The sequence below is a fragment of the Arvicanthis niloticus genome, chromosome 2 (genome assembly GCF_011762505.2).
Source record: "Arvicanthis niloticus isolate mArvNil1 chromosome 2, mArvNil1.pat.X, whole genome shotgun sequence".
NCBI lineage: Eukaryota > Metazoa > Chordata > Mammalia > Rodentia > Muridae > Arvicanthis > Arvicanthis niloticus.
Genome location: NC_047659.1, coordinates 114,306,721 through 114,321,034, shown reverse-complemented (window position 1 = coordinate 114,321,034; position 14,314 = coordinate 114,306,721). Strand labels below are relative to the sequence as shown.

At 44.6% G+C, this 14,314-nt stretch overlaps 1 protein-coding gene across 1 annotated transcript in view; it reads right to left on the bottom strand.

The window, feature by feature from the left end:
- Positions 1-522: 522 nt before the first annotated feature.
- The window catches only part of Kat14 (lysine acetyltransferase 14), a 35,758-nt gene continuing 21,966 nt past the window's right edge, over positions 523-14,314 (bottom strand). Inside the window, exons 5-10 of the mRNA XM_034495694.2 lie at positions 13,817-14,233; positions 13,166-13,728; positions 7,366-7,502; positions 5,612-5,787; positions 4,021-4,211; positions 523-1,565 (exon numbers count right to left, since the gene is read on the bottom strand). Coding sequence (XP_034351585.1) covers positions 1,392-1,565; positions 4,021-4,211; positions 5,612-5,787; positions 7,366-7,502; positions 13,166-13,728; positions 13,817-14,233 — 1,658 coding nt within the window. The 3' untranslated portion in view covers positions 523-1,391. The remainder of the gene's footprint in view (positions 1,566-4,020; positions 4,212-5,611; positions 5,788-7,365; positions 7,503-13,165; positions 13,729-13,816; positions 14,234-14,314) is intronic.

Here is a 14,314-nt window from a genome sequence, read left to right as displayed (position 1 = left end):
GTGAGAACTCTCAACTCCTGCATGCCTGCCTGCCTGCCTGCCTGCTTGCCTGTCACCATATTCCTTAGCATGATGGTCATAGACTCTAAACCCTTGAAACTGTAAACCCCAAATAAACTCCTCTGTAAGTTGCCTTGGTCACTGTGTCTTATCAAAGCAACAGAAAAGTAACTAAGACAGGGCTTATGACCTGTTATCAACAGAAGCCTGTAAAAGGCGGAAAGTTGCTCGGGAGGAAGGAAGAAAACATGAAGACACATTTTCTAGATGGTCCTGCTCTGACTTCACACAGGAACAGTCTTGACTATTGTTCCGAATAGCAGACCAACACTCCCATCAACACAGAAATGCAAGCTGCAGGTAGAGCTTATGAACAGATGATCTAAATAGTGTTGCACAGAGTAGTTTGAAACATGCATACCAGTGTGTTATAAAGCATTCAGCTCTTTCTGAACCAACTCAGAATCCACAAAGCAAGAAAGGAACCACTGTTCCTAATTAGAGACAAGCTGAAGCCCGGGCTGTGAGGTGTTGTAGGTAAGGATTTTTATTGGAGAGTATCTGATGATTTGGAATTCACTTAGATACCTGTAGTCCAACTCCAACATGTACAACACAGGAAGCAGCTTCATGGGGTGGACAGGGCATCCAGGTCTGCCTGCACCATTCCACACGTCCACTCCTGTGGTGCAACTGTCCTGAGCATGAGAAGGGCCTGGGAAGGCATCTAATGTATCGAGCTCAGCTGTTCTTCTCAAGCTATTTTTCAGGCCATGCCAAGAATAAACTCCTTGTACCAGGTCAGTGCCCCTGCAAGGAGATGCTGACAGGTAGATCAGGTAAAGCAGCATGGAGACAGACACTGAGTATACTCTTCCTGACTGGACAACAGTCAGCAAGAGACAAAAGGACTTCAGTGCCCCATGAGTCCTCTGGGGTTCAATGACAGCACAGCACAGGCTGAGAACAGGGTTGGACTCATTCTTGATACCTTATCACCTCTTGTCCCAGGACAGTGAGGGCACTGGCAATCTTTAACACCTTTCATACTTCCTGAGCTCTGATGTAGGATGAGCAGACCCATTCTTAACCGCTTCAGCTTAGAAGCTCTTTTGTGCTCACTCATTGTGTGGAAAGAGAACGGCAGAGTCACTAGGTTCTGGTCTACAGTGGAGTCCAAGATACTGCTGGAAGGCCACTCAGGGCCTGCTGGATGGTTTCTGGATGGAAGAACTGCCTACTTGTACCACTGGCTTCACTCACCCAGCTGGACCACATGGAGGCTATTACCCACAGGAGACCAGGGCCCACTTCGAGGATAAGGGCCTGCCCGACTTCTGAGGCCCACTCTCTGACAGCATCCACTGTTTGCGGGAAGAACAGAGTTCACCTCAGCGTCGGAGCCTCAGGAAGAATGCATGTTTACACTCTGTACTCTCCAGTGGGTAATACTTATCATAAAAGTCCAAAACATACTCCTCAGTCTTGAAGCCAAATTTCTGGTAGAGCAGCATGGCAGGGTTGCTTGCTGAGACATGAAGAGTCACATCCTTGCCCATGCATGTCTGCCAAAGAGTAAAAGAACACAAGGTGAAGCCACAGGGCCAGAGGGAGAATGAACAAATGAAACACTCTTCAGAAGGAAACAAGTGGGGTAACGGAATGGGGCTGAGGCGTGGCTGCAGCACCCAGCAACAGCTGGAAGTCTAGGAGTACTGTGCCACTGAGCTGTGTGTCCTCAAGTCTAAAGGGATTCACGTGCTCTGGAGGGCTGTTTCTACCCTGAAGCAAAAGGCCACTAGGACACTTTACTACATCGCATTTATTTATTTGTACTATGTATTTTATTTTATTTTACTATATGCATGAGTGAATGTCCATGTACCACATGTGCGCAGGAAGCTTTGGAGATCAGGTGTTAGATCTCCTGGAACTGGAGTTAGAGATGGTTGTGAGCCACCATGTTGGTGCTGGGAACCAAACCTAGGTCTTCTGCAAAAGCAGTCAATACTAGTAACAGGCAAGTCATCTCTCCAGAGCTGTGTTTATTCCAATAGCACTTTCCTTACTTATTCTTGTGAATTGGGCAGTCTGTGTGTGGACTCATGCACACCATGCTGCACAACTTGGAGGAAAGAGGACTACTGGAAGTCAGTTTCCAGCCCTGCCATATGGGCTGCAAGGATTAAACTTGTCATCAGGGTCAGTGGAGATGCTCTTTCTCACTGAGTTATTTCTCCAGTGTCCATATTACTGTATTTGTAGTTCAATTAAGTTTAAATATCAGACATATCAGTGCCAACAATATGACAACCTTGAAGAACTGGAGAATGAGAATTTCTATTTTCCATATAGATGACAGCTATAACATCTTCAAAGCCTGTAAGAATTCCTTTCCTAGAAATGCTAGAAAACAAAGTTATATACATAACTTCAAAGTACTAAATTTTTTACTTATAAAGTCTGAATATCTTGTACCCCTAAGTCCTTAGGTTCCTTTATATCTGACAGAATTAACTTCTGAGAATTAAGACTTATGTATTTACAAAGAAAGGGCAGAGATGTTTCTGTAATCATAAAGGCAGGTTTTTAGATTCTTTAATTAGCCACACAGGTATAAACTTGTTTAATGAGGAAGGATCCAAATTGCTGCAGTTGACAGTCCTTAAAATTGACGATTCTGGCTGTCAGGGACACAGGAGAAGAAGACAAGAGACAGTTTCCTTCTTTTTTATTTATTTTTCACTGTGCCTCCTAACACATCTGAGACAAAGAGCATGGTTATTGTGCCAAGGACAGCAACATGGTGTGAGCACACAGGACTCGATGGGTAATGGCAGTGGTTTTAGACAGTCAATACAACAGCTAACCATGGCCATCACAAGTACTACAGACTGAGCCATATGTGGGCCCTTGGGCTTACAGTTCTTTGGGGTACAAAGTGCCCACAGTGTAAGATGAACTGAGCAAATAGTCACCAAGGAGCAGCCTCCATGCCAGGCCTCACACTAAGCACCAAGGATGTCCTCTGAGTTATCACCCCACCCTACTCCAGCCCCTGCAGGTAACAAAAGGGCCAGAGAACTGCATAGCACTCTGGAGAGAAAGATGGCCTTGTTGGACAAAGTGTATCACTGAAGGTGGGCTTTGAAATTTTAAAACTGCAAGCCAAGCCCAGTGGCTCTCTACTCCTGCCAGATACATCAGATCCAGATGTAGAACTCTCAGCTACCATGTTTGCCTGCGTGCCACCAAGCTCTCTGCTATGAGGATAATAGATTAAACCTCTGAACTGTAAGCAAGTCCCAATTAAATACTTTCTTTTTATATGAGTTACCATGGTCATTGTGTCTTCACAGTAATAGAACACTAAGACACAGCAAGTCCCATGCTAACCAGAGTTTCATGTCAACATCCTGCCTAAAGAACAAAACAATCTTTTGCTTATAGGAGAAAAAAAAATTCATTCATTCATAATGTACTACTTTTGTTTTGTTTTGTTTTTTTGAGACAGGGTTTCTCTGTATAGCTTTGGCTGTCCTGGAACTCACTCTGTAGACCAGGCTGGCCTCAAACTCAGAAATCCACCTGCCTCTGCCTCTCAAGTGCTGGGATTAAAGGCGTGCGCCACCACCGCCCGGCCATAATGTACTATTTATTGATTCAATTGTGATAAAATGTTTATAAACAGATAGTATGTCCACTCCCCAAAGTCACAAGAGACTTACTCTAAGAGCAGTACAGACAGGGCGTGTGCTTTACAGCCTCACATGTGATTTCTGCAGATTCATTTATGATTCATGCTTGCATAGGGGCTTCTCTAAGCCAAGAATAATATCTTATTTAGGGGCTGCAGGTCTTATCCATGTGCTTCCATAGTCTCATGACTGAGGAGAATGGCTTCCTTTAGCTTGGACTATACTGGACAAGCTCAGCCTCAAGCTTCCTCCTGTTTTTCAGGGAAATCCTGAAAGCATCATCACTTAAGTCAGGGTTAAATTATGAGCAGAAAGAACTTGCCTGGATTAGATGATAGATCATGAATGTGGCAATCCCCGCTCTCCTCCACTCAGGATGAACAAGCAGAAATGAAATGTAAGCTTCATTGTACTTCACATCGGGAACCATGAAGCCAAAGGCAACAATGACTTTTTTATAAAGGACTACAACACTGAAGTCTGGATACTGCAGACACTCAGACAGGTCAATGCCTAAAGAAAAGAACCAGTCAGATACTCAGACCATGAGCCTTTTGGAACTAATGAACAACAAGCTGTTCAGCCAGTATTTATTGTTACACCTGCATGCTAAAAAATTCCCCAAATTGGAGGCAAAGCCATTACCATAGATACCACACATTCAGATCAGAAAACTGCATTTTAGAAAATATCAAAATTAGCATAGTCTTTTCTCAGTACATATGTTAAAAGCAGAGAGACAGGACAGGTTGGGTAGCAGAGAGCACTCCAGGTTCAGAATGGACACACCTGGCTTTGACTCAGCCTTGTCTACCATGTGTGTGACTTGGCACATTTTAAAATGTCTCGTTTCTTGCAATGTGTTAAGACAAGGTACAGACTAAGCCCTGACAGAGTAAAGGCCCCTGAGAGCGCCAATATTGTTTTCTCTCTTTTTTCCCTTCCAATTTTATTATTATTGTTGTCGTGTATATGAGGCTATATGAGCCATGGTATGTGTGTATGTGGAAGTCCAAGGACAACCGTGGGACTCCATTCTCTCCTTCGCTGTAGAAGCTGGGGAGAAAATTCAGGCTGCAGGTCTGCATGGCAAGCACTTTCATCTGTCGTGCTGCCTCATGGGCCTGCTGATAGATCTTTTTATCCCACTTATACACCACTGACAAGCTTTCCAGGAAAGCTTTCACAATAAAATAAGAATTATAATGTGTGGCTAATATCTAACAGTAGGCCAGATGTAACAGACACTCGCAAAACGTGACTTTCAGGCCCAGTACCTTCCCAAGAGATGGAACTACACTGTCAGACTATAAGCAGGGTAGGGCTCTATCCCTGATAAAATCTGTGACACAGATGTGCCCCATAGGTTTCAGAGCAGGCCCACAGAGAGTACGCTCATATTTAGCAATGAAATTGCTGCCTGATGGCCTGGGTCTTGGCTGATGAAATGACAAATAATCCTGGCTTCTCCAGTCAGGGGCATTTGGCTTCTTAAACATACCTTTTAGGTGTCTTCACACTCTCTAATAGCTAAACAACAAAACTTAAAACAACTATTAGGCCAAAACCAAAAGAGTCCACATGCTGGCTATGAGTCTGTATCTTGGAGAGACATTACCTGATATCTAAACATAGGCAGAATCAAAACAGGATGAGTCTTTTATTCTGGAAGCAGAGACAAACAGGGGAGAAAACAAACAAAAACACTGTTGATTACTTTAATTGCTGGCTTCTTGAACTTAGGAAAGCGAGAGGCATTTATGCTTTAATATTTCTGTTAGTAAAGACAGACTAAATGAAGTCAAGAGTAAAGAGCTTAGGGTCACATGGCAGACACTATTTAAAAACATATCCGGGTAAAATAAACTATATGCAGAAACATCAATCTGCCTGGTTTGGAAATAGAAACATACCAGGCCAGAAAAACTCCTGACACATGGAGTTGATCGTTGGGATGTGATTTGGTCGTACATAGCAGTAATCGAGAGGTGCATCAGGCTCAGGTGTCCAGTGAGGGTCGCTCCTGTGCAGGTAGGAACGAATCTGTGACAGGAGCTGTAGTTTGGGTGGCTTTGTCTCATAATCACGCCTCCAGCACCACCGAAAATAAACAAATTAAAGTCAAGAAAAACACTCATTACTATAGGTCATTATTGCACCGCTAACTGCTTGCAATATTATACTAAGTCACACTTCTTTATATGCTAGCTAGCATGCAGCTTTAGTGCCTTATGAATTCACTGTGAACATAGATTAAGCCAGAACCCTCTGATACCCACTGGGAACTGCATGAGGTGAAGTGAGAAACAGAAACAGCACTTAGATATGTTCAGAAGTGCCTGACACAGGGATGTTTCTCTAGCATGATCGGAGGTCAAAGGAGGGACTGTCCAACTCTGCTGGCAGCAGGAGATCATGAAGAGAAAAGACTGCAGCAGCTGTGCAAATGATCTCTCTACAGGTTTGCCCAGAAACCCAGTGCTCAACAAGGCGGGTCAGGCTGATGGTGGAGCTCGGCTTCCACTCACTGCTTGGACAACATTCATTTAGAAACTGTCTAAGAAGAGAATGCAGCTGGGGAGATGGCTGAGTAGGTGAATGCTTGCCATGCAAGCATGAGGACTTGAACCACCTAAGAACCATGTAAAGGCAGGGCTCAGCAGTGCACGGGGAGCAGACATACCGCCAGTCTAGGCTGAAACAATGAACTCCAGGTTGACTGAAAGACTCTTGCATCAAAAAACAGGGTGCAATTCAGGTGTGGCGGTAGATGCCTTTAATCACAGCACTCAGAGGGGCAGAGAGGCAGGCAGAACTCTTTGAGTTCAAGGCCATCCTGTTCTACACACTGAGCTCTAGGTCAGCCAATGTTATACAGTGACACCCTGTGTCAAAATTAATTAATTAAATTTAATAAAAGAGGTTCTGAGTAATAATGCAAGATATCCAAAGTCAACCACAGTTCTCCACAATTGAGTGCACCTGAATGCATGTGTACACACACACACACACACACACACACACACAGAATGCACCAAAAAGAAAAAAAGTCAGAAAACAGAAACTGTCCTAATATTCAATTCAGATGTTGGCTCAACTGAGACACATTCCTTTTTTGCTTTTCAGTTCACAGACTATTAAATATATTAAATAATTGTGGCATTTAGACTAAAATAATGCCTAAGATAGTGAACAAGACCCAGGTGTGTCAGAACATATTTTCAATCCTAGCTCTAGAGAGGCAGAGGAAGGCGGATTTTTGTGCGTTCAAGGGCAGCCATGTGTAGATAGTGGGTTTAGGACAGCCAGGGCTGTGTAGAGACCCTGGAGCAGAACCTTAAGGCCCAGAGAAGATGCGAGTAGCAAAGGATCTCATAGCTGAGGACAGAGTAGAGCAGTGTGGTGGTAAACCTGCCCAGTGTATGCATGCAGCTTATAAATGCTGTAACTGAAGACCCTAGCTCAAAAAATCAAAAATATAATAATAATAACAACAATAATAATAGTAAGAAGTTAACCCAGTCTTGCTTTTTTTATACCTCTTTCAAAGGACCACCCTGTCTGTCCTTGCCTGAACCTGCTCCATGTCAGGCCATATTTACCCTTGTAGGTTAGGTACAGAAACCACCAACATCATCCCTCTTGACACCTTTGTCATCATGGTTACCTGATATAAGGTTTCAAGATCCGAGAAGTATAAGGGCTGACAATACTTTGGTCCACAGCCAGATCTTCTGATCCCACCAAACGATACAAAAATCTGGTGGTCTGGTGCCGGAATCCTTTCCTGGCTGGTAAGGCAGTCTGTGAGAAGAAAATGGTTTATATAAAAATAAAAAAACTATTCAAGAATGGTTGTCTTCTACATCTAATGATCTTTCTGAGTGTCAGGAGTAGGTCTTTTGGGACTACCTAATTGGAAAGGTAAAGTTTTGACATATACTTCAGAGGTCTGGATACAAAAACAAACAAACAAACAAACAAAAAAAAAACCTAACATAGGTGGGCAATTTACTATTTGTTATGCAACCTTATGCTGTTATGTTGTTATGTTATGATGGTTAAGATCCATCAGGCCCAATACCACCACCACCACCACCCTTGACTGTGTCTTTACATCAAGTAAATATGACAAACACAGGAATGATATTGATTACTAACCCTAAAACTTGTCACCACAGGAAGGAGGCCCCACCCACCAGAGACTAGGCAAAGATGTGGCCTTAGTTGAGCAGGAATTGGGACACAGCTCCTAGGTTTCACATGTTTGCTTTAGAAGCTCCAGAGCTGTACTGGCCACACTGGTGGTGTGCTGTTCTCCACTGAGGGCTGCTAACTTGAGGCCCTAGGTCATGTTGCAACAGAACACTGCAATTAGGGTTATAACAGCAAAGAACTCCAACAAAGATGAAAAGACCTTTAAAAGGGGTGCCAAGGTGAGGCTTAGAAACTGAGTTGTCTTTTAGAGTCAGTTTGCTCTTAGTCTAGAAAATAACTTGTTGAAAGAGCAAGGTCTCTTCCTTCGTAATTTGCTTTCAGACTTCTCTAGCCTGGACACCAAACTCCTCAAAAGCCAGCTTTGAAATTCTTCCAAGGCTTCAAGTGAATTTCAAAGCAATCTTCAAAGCTGCAGCATGCAGTTTCCAAACACAGCCACTAGCAACACCTCCCACCCTTGCAGGTATAATGGCTATAAAGAACTTGGGCCAATCAGAGTGGTAGAAGCAACACCTGGAGCTTCATGCCCAAGTCTTACACTACATGTGCAATACACAATGCACATATGGCTTCCAGGTGGCTCCAACTAGGCTAATGGATGATCACAGGCCCCATGGATCCAGGACATAGACAGGACTCCAATGACTCACAAAGGAAAAGAACCACTGCGCTGAGGCCAGGCAGATGCAGAAGTTCAAGAAATATTTAGTACCTAGTACATCAAGTCACCAAGTTTAGGGGAGGCTTTCAATGCCGTGCCAGGTAATTTGTAGACCCATCAGTCCACAAAACAATTTCTCCCCCTCAAGAGTCTCATGTGAGCCCTGTAGAATCACACGGATGTTACAAAGTTCCCCTTACCTCTGCAACTTCCACTCTTCTCCAAAACACCTTCCACCAACCTGGACCACCACCACTGACTCCTACTGGCCCACTCTTGTCTCACACCATCCAGTCTCCACAAAGAAGCCACATTCTTTTAGAAATAAACTAACTGAGCATGGTAGCACACATCTTTAATCCCAGCACTTGCGAAGCAGAGACAGTCAGATCTCTGTGAGTTCAAGACCAACTTGGTCTACAAAGTGAGATCTAAGCCAGTCAGGGCTACACAGTAAGACCCTATTTAAAACGCAAGCATCAACTCATGCCCCCTGGCTCACAATTCCTATATGGTTTCCCATTGTATGTCCAGAATACATTTCAAAGTCCTCATCTGTGCCTTGGTGGGAACTTGCCAGACCTGACCTGTTACACTTTGGCCTCATCTCCTAGGACCACACTCCTGTGTCATCGTGATGTTCCCGTCTACCAGCCTTTCTCATATCTCAGGGCCTATGTCTGGCCTTCCATCCAGTTTTCTTCCTCCTGGCATTTCCTTGTCAGCACTTCTTGCAAGGTCACCTCCGTCACTTCCCTGTTTGAGACTGTCAGCTGCAGAGGACAGAAACCTACCTACCATGACATCCCAGTTAGAATAGTGCCTGGCTCATACTATTCAATTTACCTTTACCAAATAGAAAAGTGGTGGAGAAAAACAGCTGCCAAGTGGAGTAACACATGACAGCATTAAATGTGCTTCTTTAGGTGTGCAAACCCAGCCTGGTGAGACCATAGACACTAATGCAAGATGAGGAAAAGCCTAGGAAGGAAAAGCTGGCTAGAACTAACAATGCAATGAGAATAGAGCAGGCTCTGCTCTGGAAGGGCCAGAAGGGCCTCATTATACCCCTCTCAGGGGCTGCTCTGAGTAGGTGACTGACTGTCTGCTGGACTCTTCCTGAGACAGAGGAAAGGTACCACTGTGGTGAACTGAGCATTTCACATCCCAAGAAGAATGCTAGAGGTATAAAACAGCAGCATGGGTGGTGCCTGGGAGCGTGGGGAGACGAGGGAAAAAGAAAATGGAAGAGAACAGGGCCTCTTACTTTATGGAACACTGAGCCACTGTGGCTAGATCACTTGAAGAGATGGAGCAAGCTCCAGAAGCACACTCAGTACAGGAACGCTGAGATTCCTGGGAAAGACATTTAACAGTGGTAGTTATATGTTATATGCTCTAAGGGGCAAGCATGCAAGAGCAGATGGTAGTTTAAAAAGAGCTGGAAATTCTAAGAAAGAAGTAAATTAATACAGAGAGCAAAAATAGCAACAGAAACTAAGAATGTCTTTGACAGTGGACTAATCAATAACCTTCTAAACAACGTTTCGAAGAGTTGTTCTAAGCTTGAGCATCTGCAAGAAAACCTTCCCAAACCAAAAGGCAGAGGAAAAAAAAGAGTAAAAATTGAGTGGAACAGAATGTCCCAGAGTTGTGGGAAACCAGGAAAGGATGACAGGAACACCAGAAGGAATGGGGACAGAAATCACGTGCGGCAGTTATAACTCTAGTTAGTGTCAGACACCAAGCCGTAGATGGAGGAAGCTCAGACAACACCTCTGTTGTGGAATGCCGTCCTTCAGGTACACCATGCCCGGGGCCCTCTAGACCCATCAGCAGCTATGAGTACCTGAAGGAGACCTACACAAGACTGGGCTCACTAACTGTCCACAGAGGGTGGGGGAGGGCTCGAGGCGACACCCCTCCTCCAAGCTATAGATGGCAAATAGTTACTACAAGGTACTCATGAGGCCACTCCTCTGCCCAAGGTTTTTTTAATTATTGGCCAAGCCAATATATAAATATATAAATATATATATATATATATATATATATATATATATATATATCTTTTTTTTTAAGATTTATTCATTTATTTTATGCCTGAGTGTTTTATTTGTACGTTCACCTACATGCTTGAAGAGGGAGGGCACTGGATCACATTACAGATGGTTGTGAGCCACCATGTGGTTGCTGGGAATTGAACTCAGTCTATCTAGAAGAGCAGGAGCCAGTGCTCTTAACTACTGAGCCATCTCTCCAGCCCTGTGCCCAAGATTTATAAATAGTTAATGCAGAGATTTCGCCTCCAATGGTATGGCTGCCCATCAGGTGCCCATGTAAGTAACCCTTTCCATTCCCGAAAGTAATTGTGATCTTTAGTGTTAACTGTCAACTAGGTATAATCCAGGAGTCCCGGGAAACTGGCATCTGGAAATGCCTGCTGGGGTCATCTGGATGGCGTTAACTGAAGAGGGAAGACCTGCCCACTGTGGCTGACAGAGAAGGGGCAGAGCAGCATGGACTCACTGCTGACTGTCCCTGACAGCAGATTCCATCTGACCAGCTCCCTTACGATCTCAATGCTCCAACTTCCTCTCTATGGTGGACTGTGCTTGGAACCATGAGTCGAGAGAAACCCCCTCTCCCTTCAGCCACTTTTGTCAGGGTGTTTTCTCACAACACTGGTGAGGAAACTAAAGCAGGGGCCCTAATTAAACTCACGGACGGGAGTGGAACTGCTGTTTTGGTCTTGCTGGTGGCAGATCTGGGGCAAAGAGATATATGTCTGTTTCTCCTCAGGAAAGGTTCACACAACTGCTAACCCAAGAGTAGAGTTGTCAGATATGAAAGAAAGAAAAAGCAATGAAAATACACTGAAGATCAGAAACAGAAAATCTGGAAGCTTCCAGATGACGGGAGTCATTAAAAAAAAAAAAAAAAAAAAAAAAAAAAAGAGCCCAAAAATAAATAAATAAATAAAATAACATTGGAAATTTGTTTCTCATGGCAAGGCATAGCTCACATCTTTAATTCCAACACTTGGAAGGCAGAGGCAGGCAAATCTGAGTTCCAGTTCAGTGCTATACAGTGAGACCCTGTCTCAAATAATAACAAAAGAAATTGGGCTCTCAGAAGCAACCAGTAACAAAACTAAAACTTTGTAAGTTATTGTTTAAATGTAAGAGTGAAATAAAGACATATATATTCTAGGCACGCAGGTCTCCAAAATATACCTAAAACGCCATATTTGAGGATGGTGAGACGGCTCATTAGGTAAAGCCTGAGACCTGAGTCCAATGCTAAAAACCCATGTACTGTAAGAGAACCAACTACAGCAAGCTGTCTTCTGACCCCACATATGTGCTGTGACAGCCACATGCACACACTAAATAAATAAATGTTAAGAGACCATATTGTAAAGAACTGCTAGAGAAAGCAAACCAGTAAGAAGTTAGTACAGGAGAAATAAAGAAAAATCAGAGTTCACTAACATTTACATAAACAACACAAGAGAGGAGAGCAAGGAAGAGAGGGCACTGTAAGGAAGGGGCCATCAACAACACAACACTTAACAGTACAGGAAAAACACATCTGAAGTCAGGGCTTAGGGCAGTCGTGGTGATGGATCCCTGAAGACCAAGCCCAGCCCATGCCCATTTTAGTAATGAACGCACTGGGGTGGGCACAGCTGCAGACAGTTACTACTCCAGCTGTTTCCCTCACAGGTAGGTCTCAGTGCCACCCAGACTGTGTGGCGCAGAGCCTACAGTACTTCCTATCAGCACCTCTACACAGGAGGAAGGCCAAGTCCTCCTCAACAACAGGGAACTCCTAGAAGGCAGAACAGAGGAAACAGAAGAGGAAATGAAGATAACCCCAGGAAGCGCCCCACACAAGCTCCAAGCACACTCTCAGAGGAAAAGGCCTGGTGCCTGGCATGTCACTGACAATCAGACATGTGACAAAGATTCCCAAGAGAGTCTAGAGAGGACAAGAGGAAAATGTCAAAGATTCTCATAAACAACCAATTCACAGAGAAACAAATAGGAAACACAAGATGTTCAACCTTATCTGCAATCAAAGAGATGTAAATATGAGATGAGATAGAGCTCACAGCCATCGGATTGGTTAAGGCAGATGAGGGTCCAGTGTTAGTAAAACGAGGTCACTGCAGCTGGTGTGGCAGCCTCACAGTCCCCAATGGAATTAATGGAACTCACCCTGTGAGTAATGCTGACCCCGAATTTCTTCATGACGAGGCCTAAGTGCATAGATGCTTACATACCCACAGCTCCAGCTCAAGAGGGTCTAGGCGACTACATGCCCTCAACAAATCTGTCAATCAAAACCATGAAGCAGCCCTCATATAGATACCCTCAAGGGAGCGAGGCAAGCAATGGCTAGGCTACTCCTTGAATGCCAAGTGAGAAAACCTCAGATACACAAAGGAGCGTTATATAATGAACAATTTTGGAAAAGAAGCACAGAAAGTTTTGCTTCCTTTCTTGCCCCCAAATCACTCACAATAACAAATGTTACAGTAACAGTATCTACTGCCTGGTGCTGCTGGCCCCACCCACATCACCTGGTACCGGTCAAGGATCCTGAAGTCCTGGCAGGTGGTCCGATACGTCGCTTGTCCAGCTGGAAGCCGGGAAGCTCCTCCATCTTTGGCTCCATAAATCCCATCAACTAACAGAAGTGCCGCGTTCACAACCTCATCCAGGTCAAACAGTGGTAAACCCCGATCCCTTTTTGCTTGCCTGACGAGCAGTTTCCGCTTCAGCCTCCGAGCTTCTGGAGTCATGGCCACGGCGCCAGGGCACGCCTCCAGCCTCCTGAGCAGTGACTTCTCCTCATAGATGCTCACAGGTGTGTACCTGGGCCCCTTGGGCTTCATGTCCTTTTCCAGGGGTGGCTTCCTCTTTTCTCGAGCTCTAGTGTGCAAAGACGTGTTTGAATCTGTGTCTTCGCTATCTCCATCCATCCTGTCTGGCTTCTCCTCCTCGCTGTCCACTTCTTGTTTTATCTGTTCCGGAGCTCTGACCTTCTTTCTGCTCCCAACCAGCCCAGAAGCTGACCCAGCTGGGGGTGGGATGTACTCCATCCCTGGGTCTATAACTCCATCTCCTTCCAGCTCATCATCATCTGTGCAAAGCAGAAAGTATTCTTGTCAAGACACAGGAAAGAAGGAAAGTAGACTCACACTCAAGGTGGAAAACACAGCAAGTCTTACCATGAAACAGGGCTTGGGGTGGCATCACGTCTGGGATAAGATCTGCTTCAGAAAGCAAGCTAGGTGTGGCCGAATGCGAGGCTGGTGTCCCAGGGGCAGAGAAATCCAGAGATGGAGAAGGAGACGGGCTTGTGAGGGGAGTGCGGTCTGAGGAGCTCAGGGATGAAAAGTCAATCACTTCTCCTTTCTCCAAAATCATATCCGGCCTCCGGCCTCGGCTTATGAACTTGACAGGGGTAGAAGAGGTGCTCCTGTCAAGGAGGCCGGCTGCTTCTTTCTGTGCCCTTCTGATGTCTTTAGCTTCCTGTGTTCGGGACCGCTTCTCTTTCAACTCCATGGCAGACTCCACAGGATTCCGGCTTGCCCGTTTTCTGAGTCCCTCAACAGTAATGATGGGATCCAGCGTTGGTTTTGAAGCTGCCAAAAAGAATAAATATATAATTTCTATGTTAACTGTTGTTTTTAAAAATACATTTATTTTTATGCATATGTGTGTGT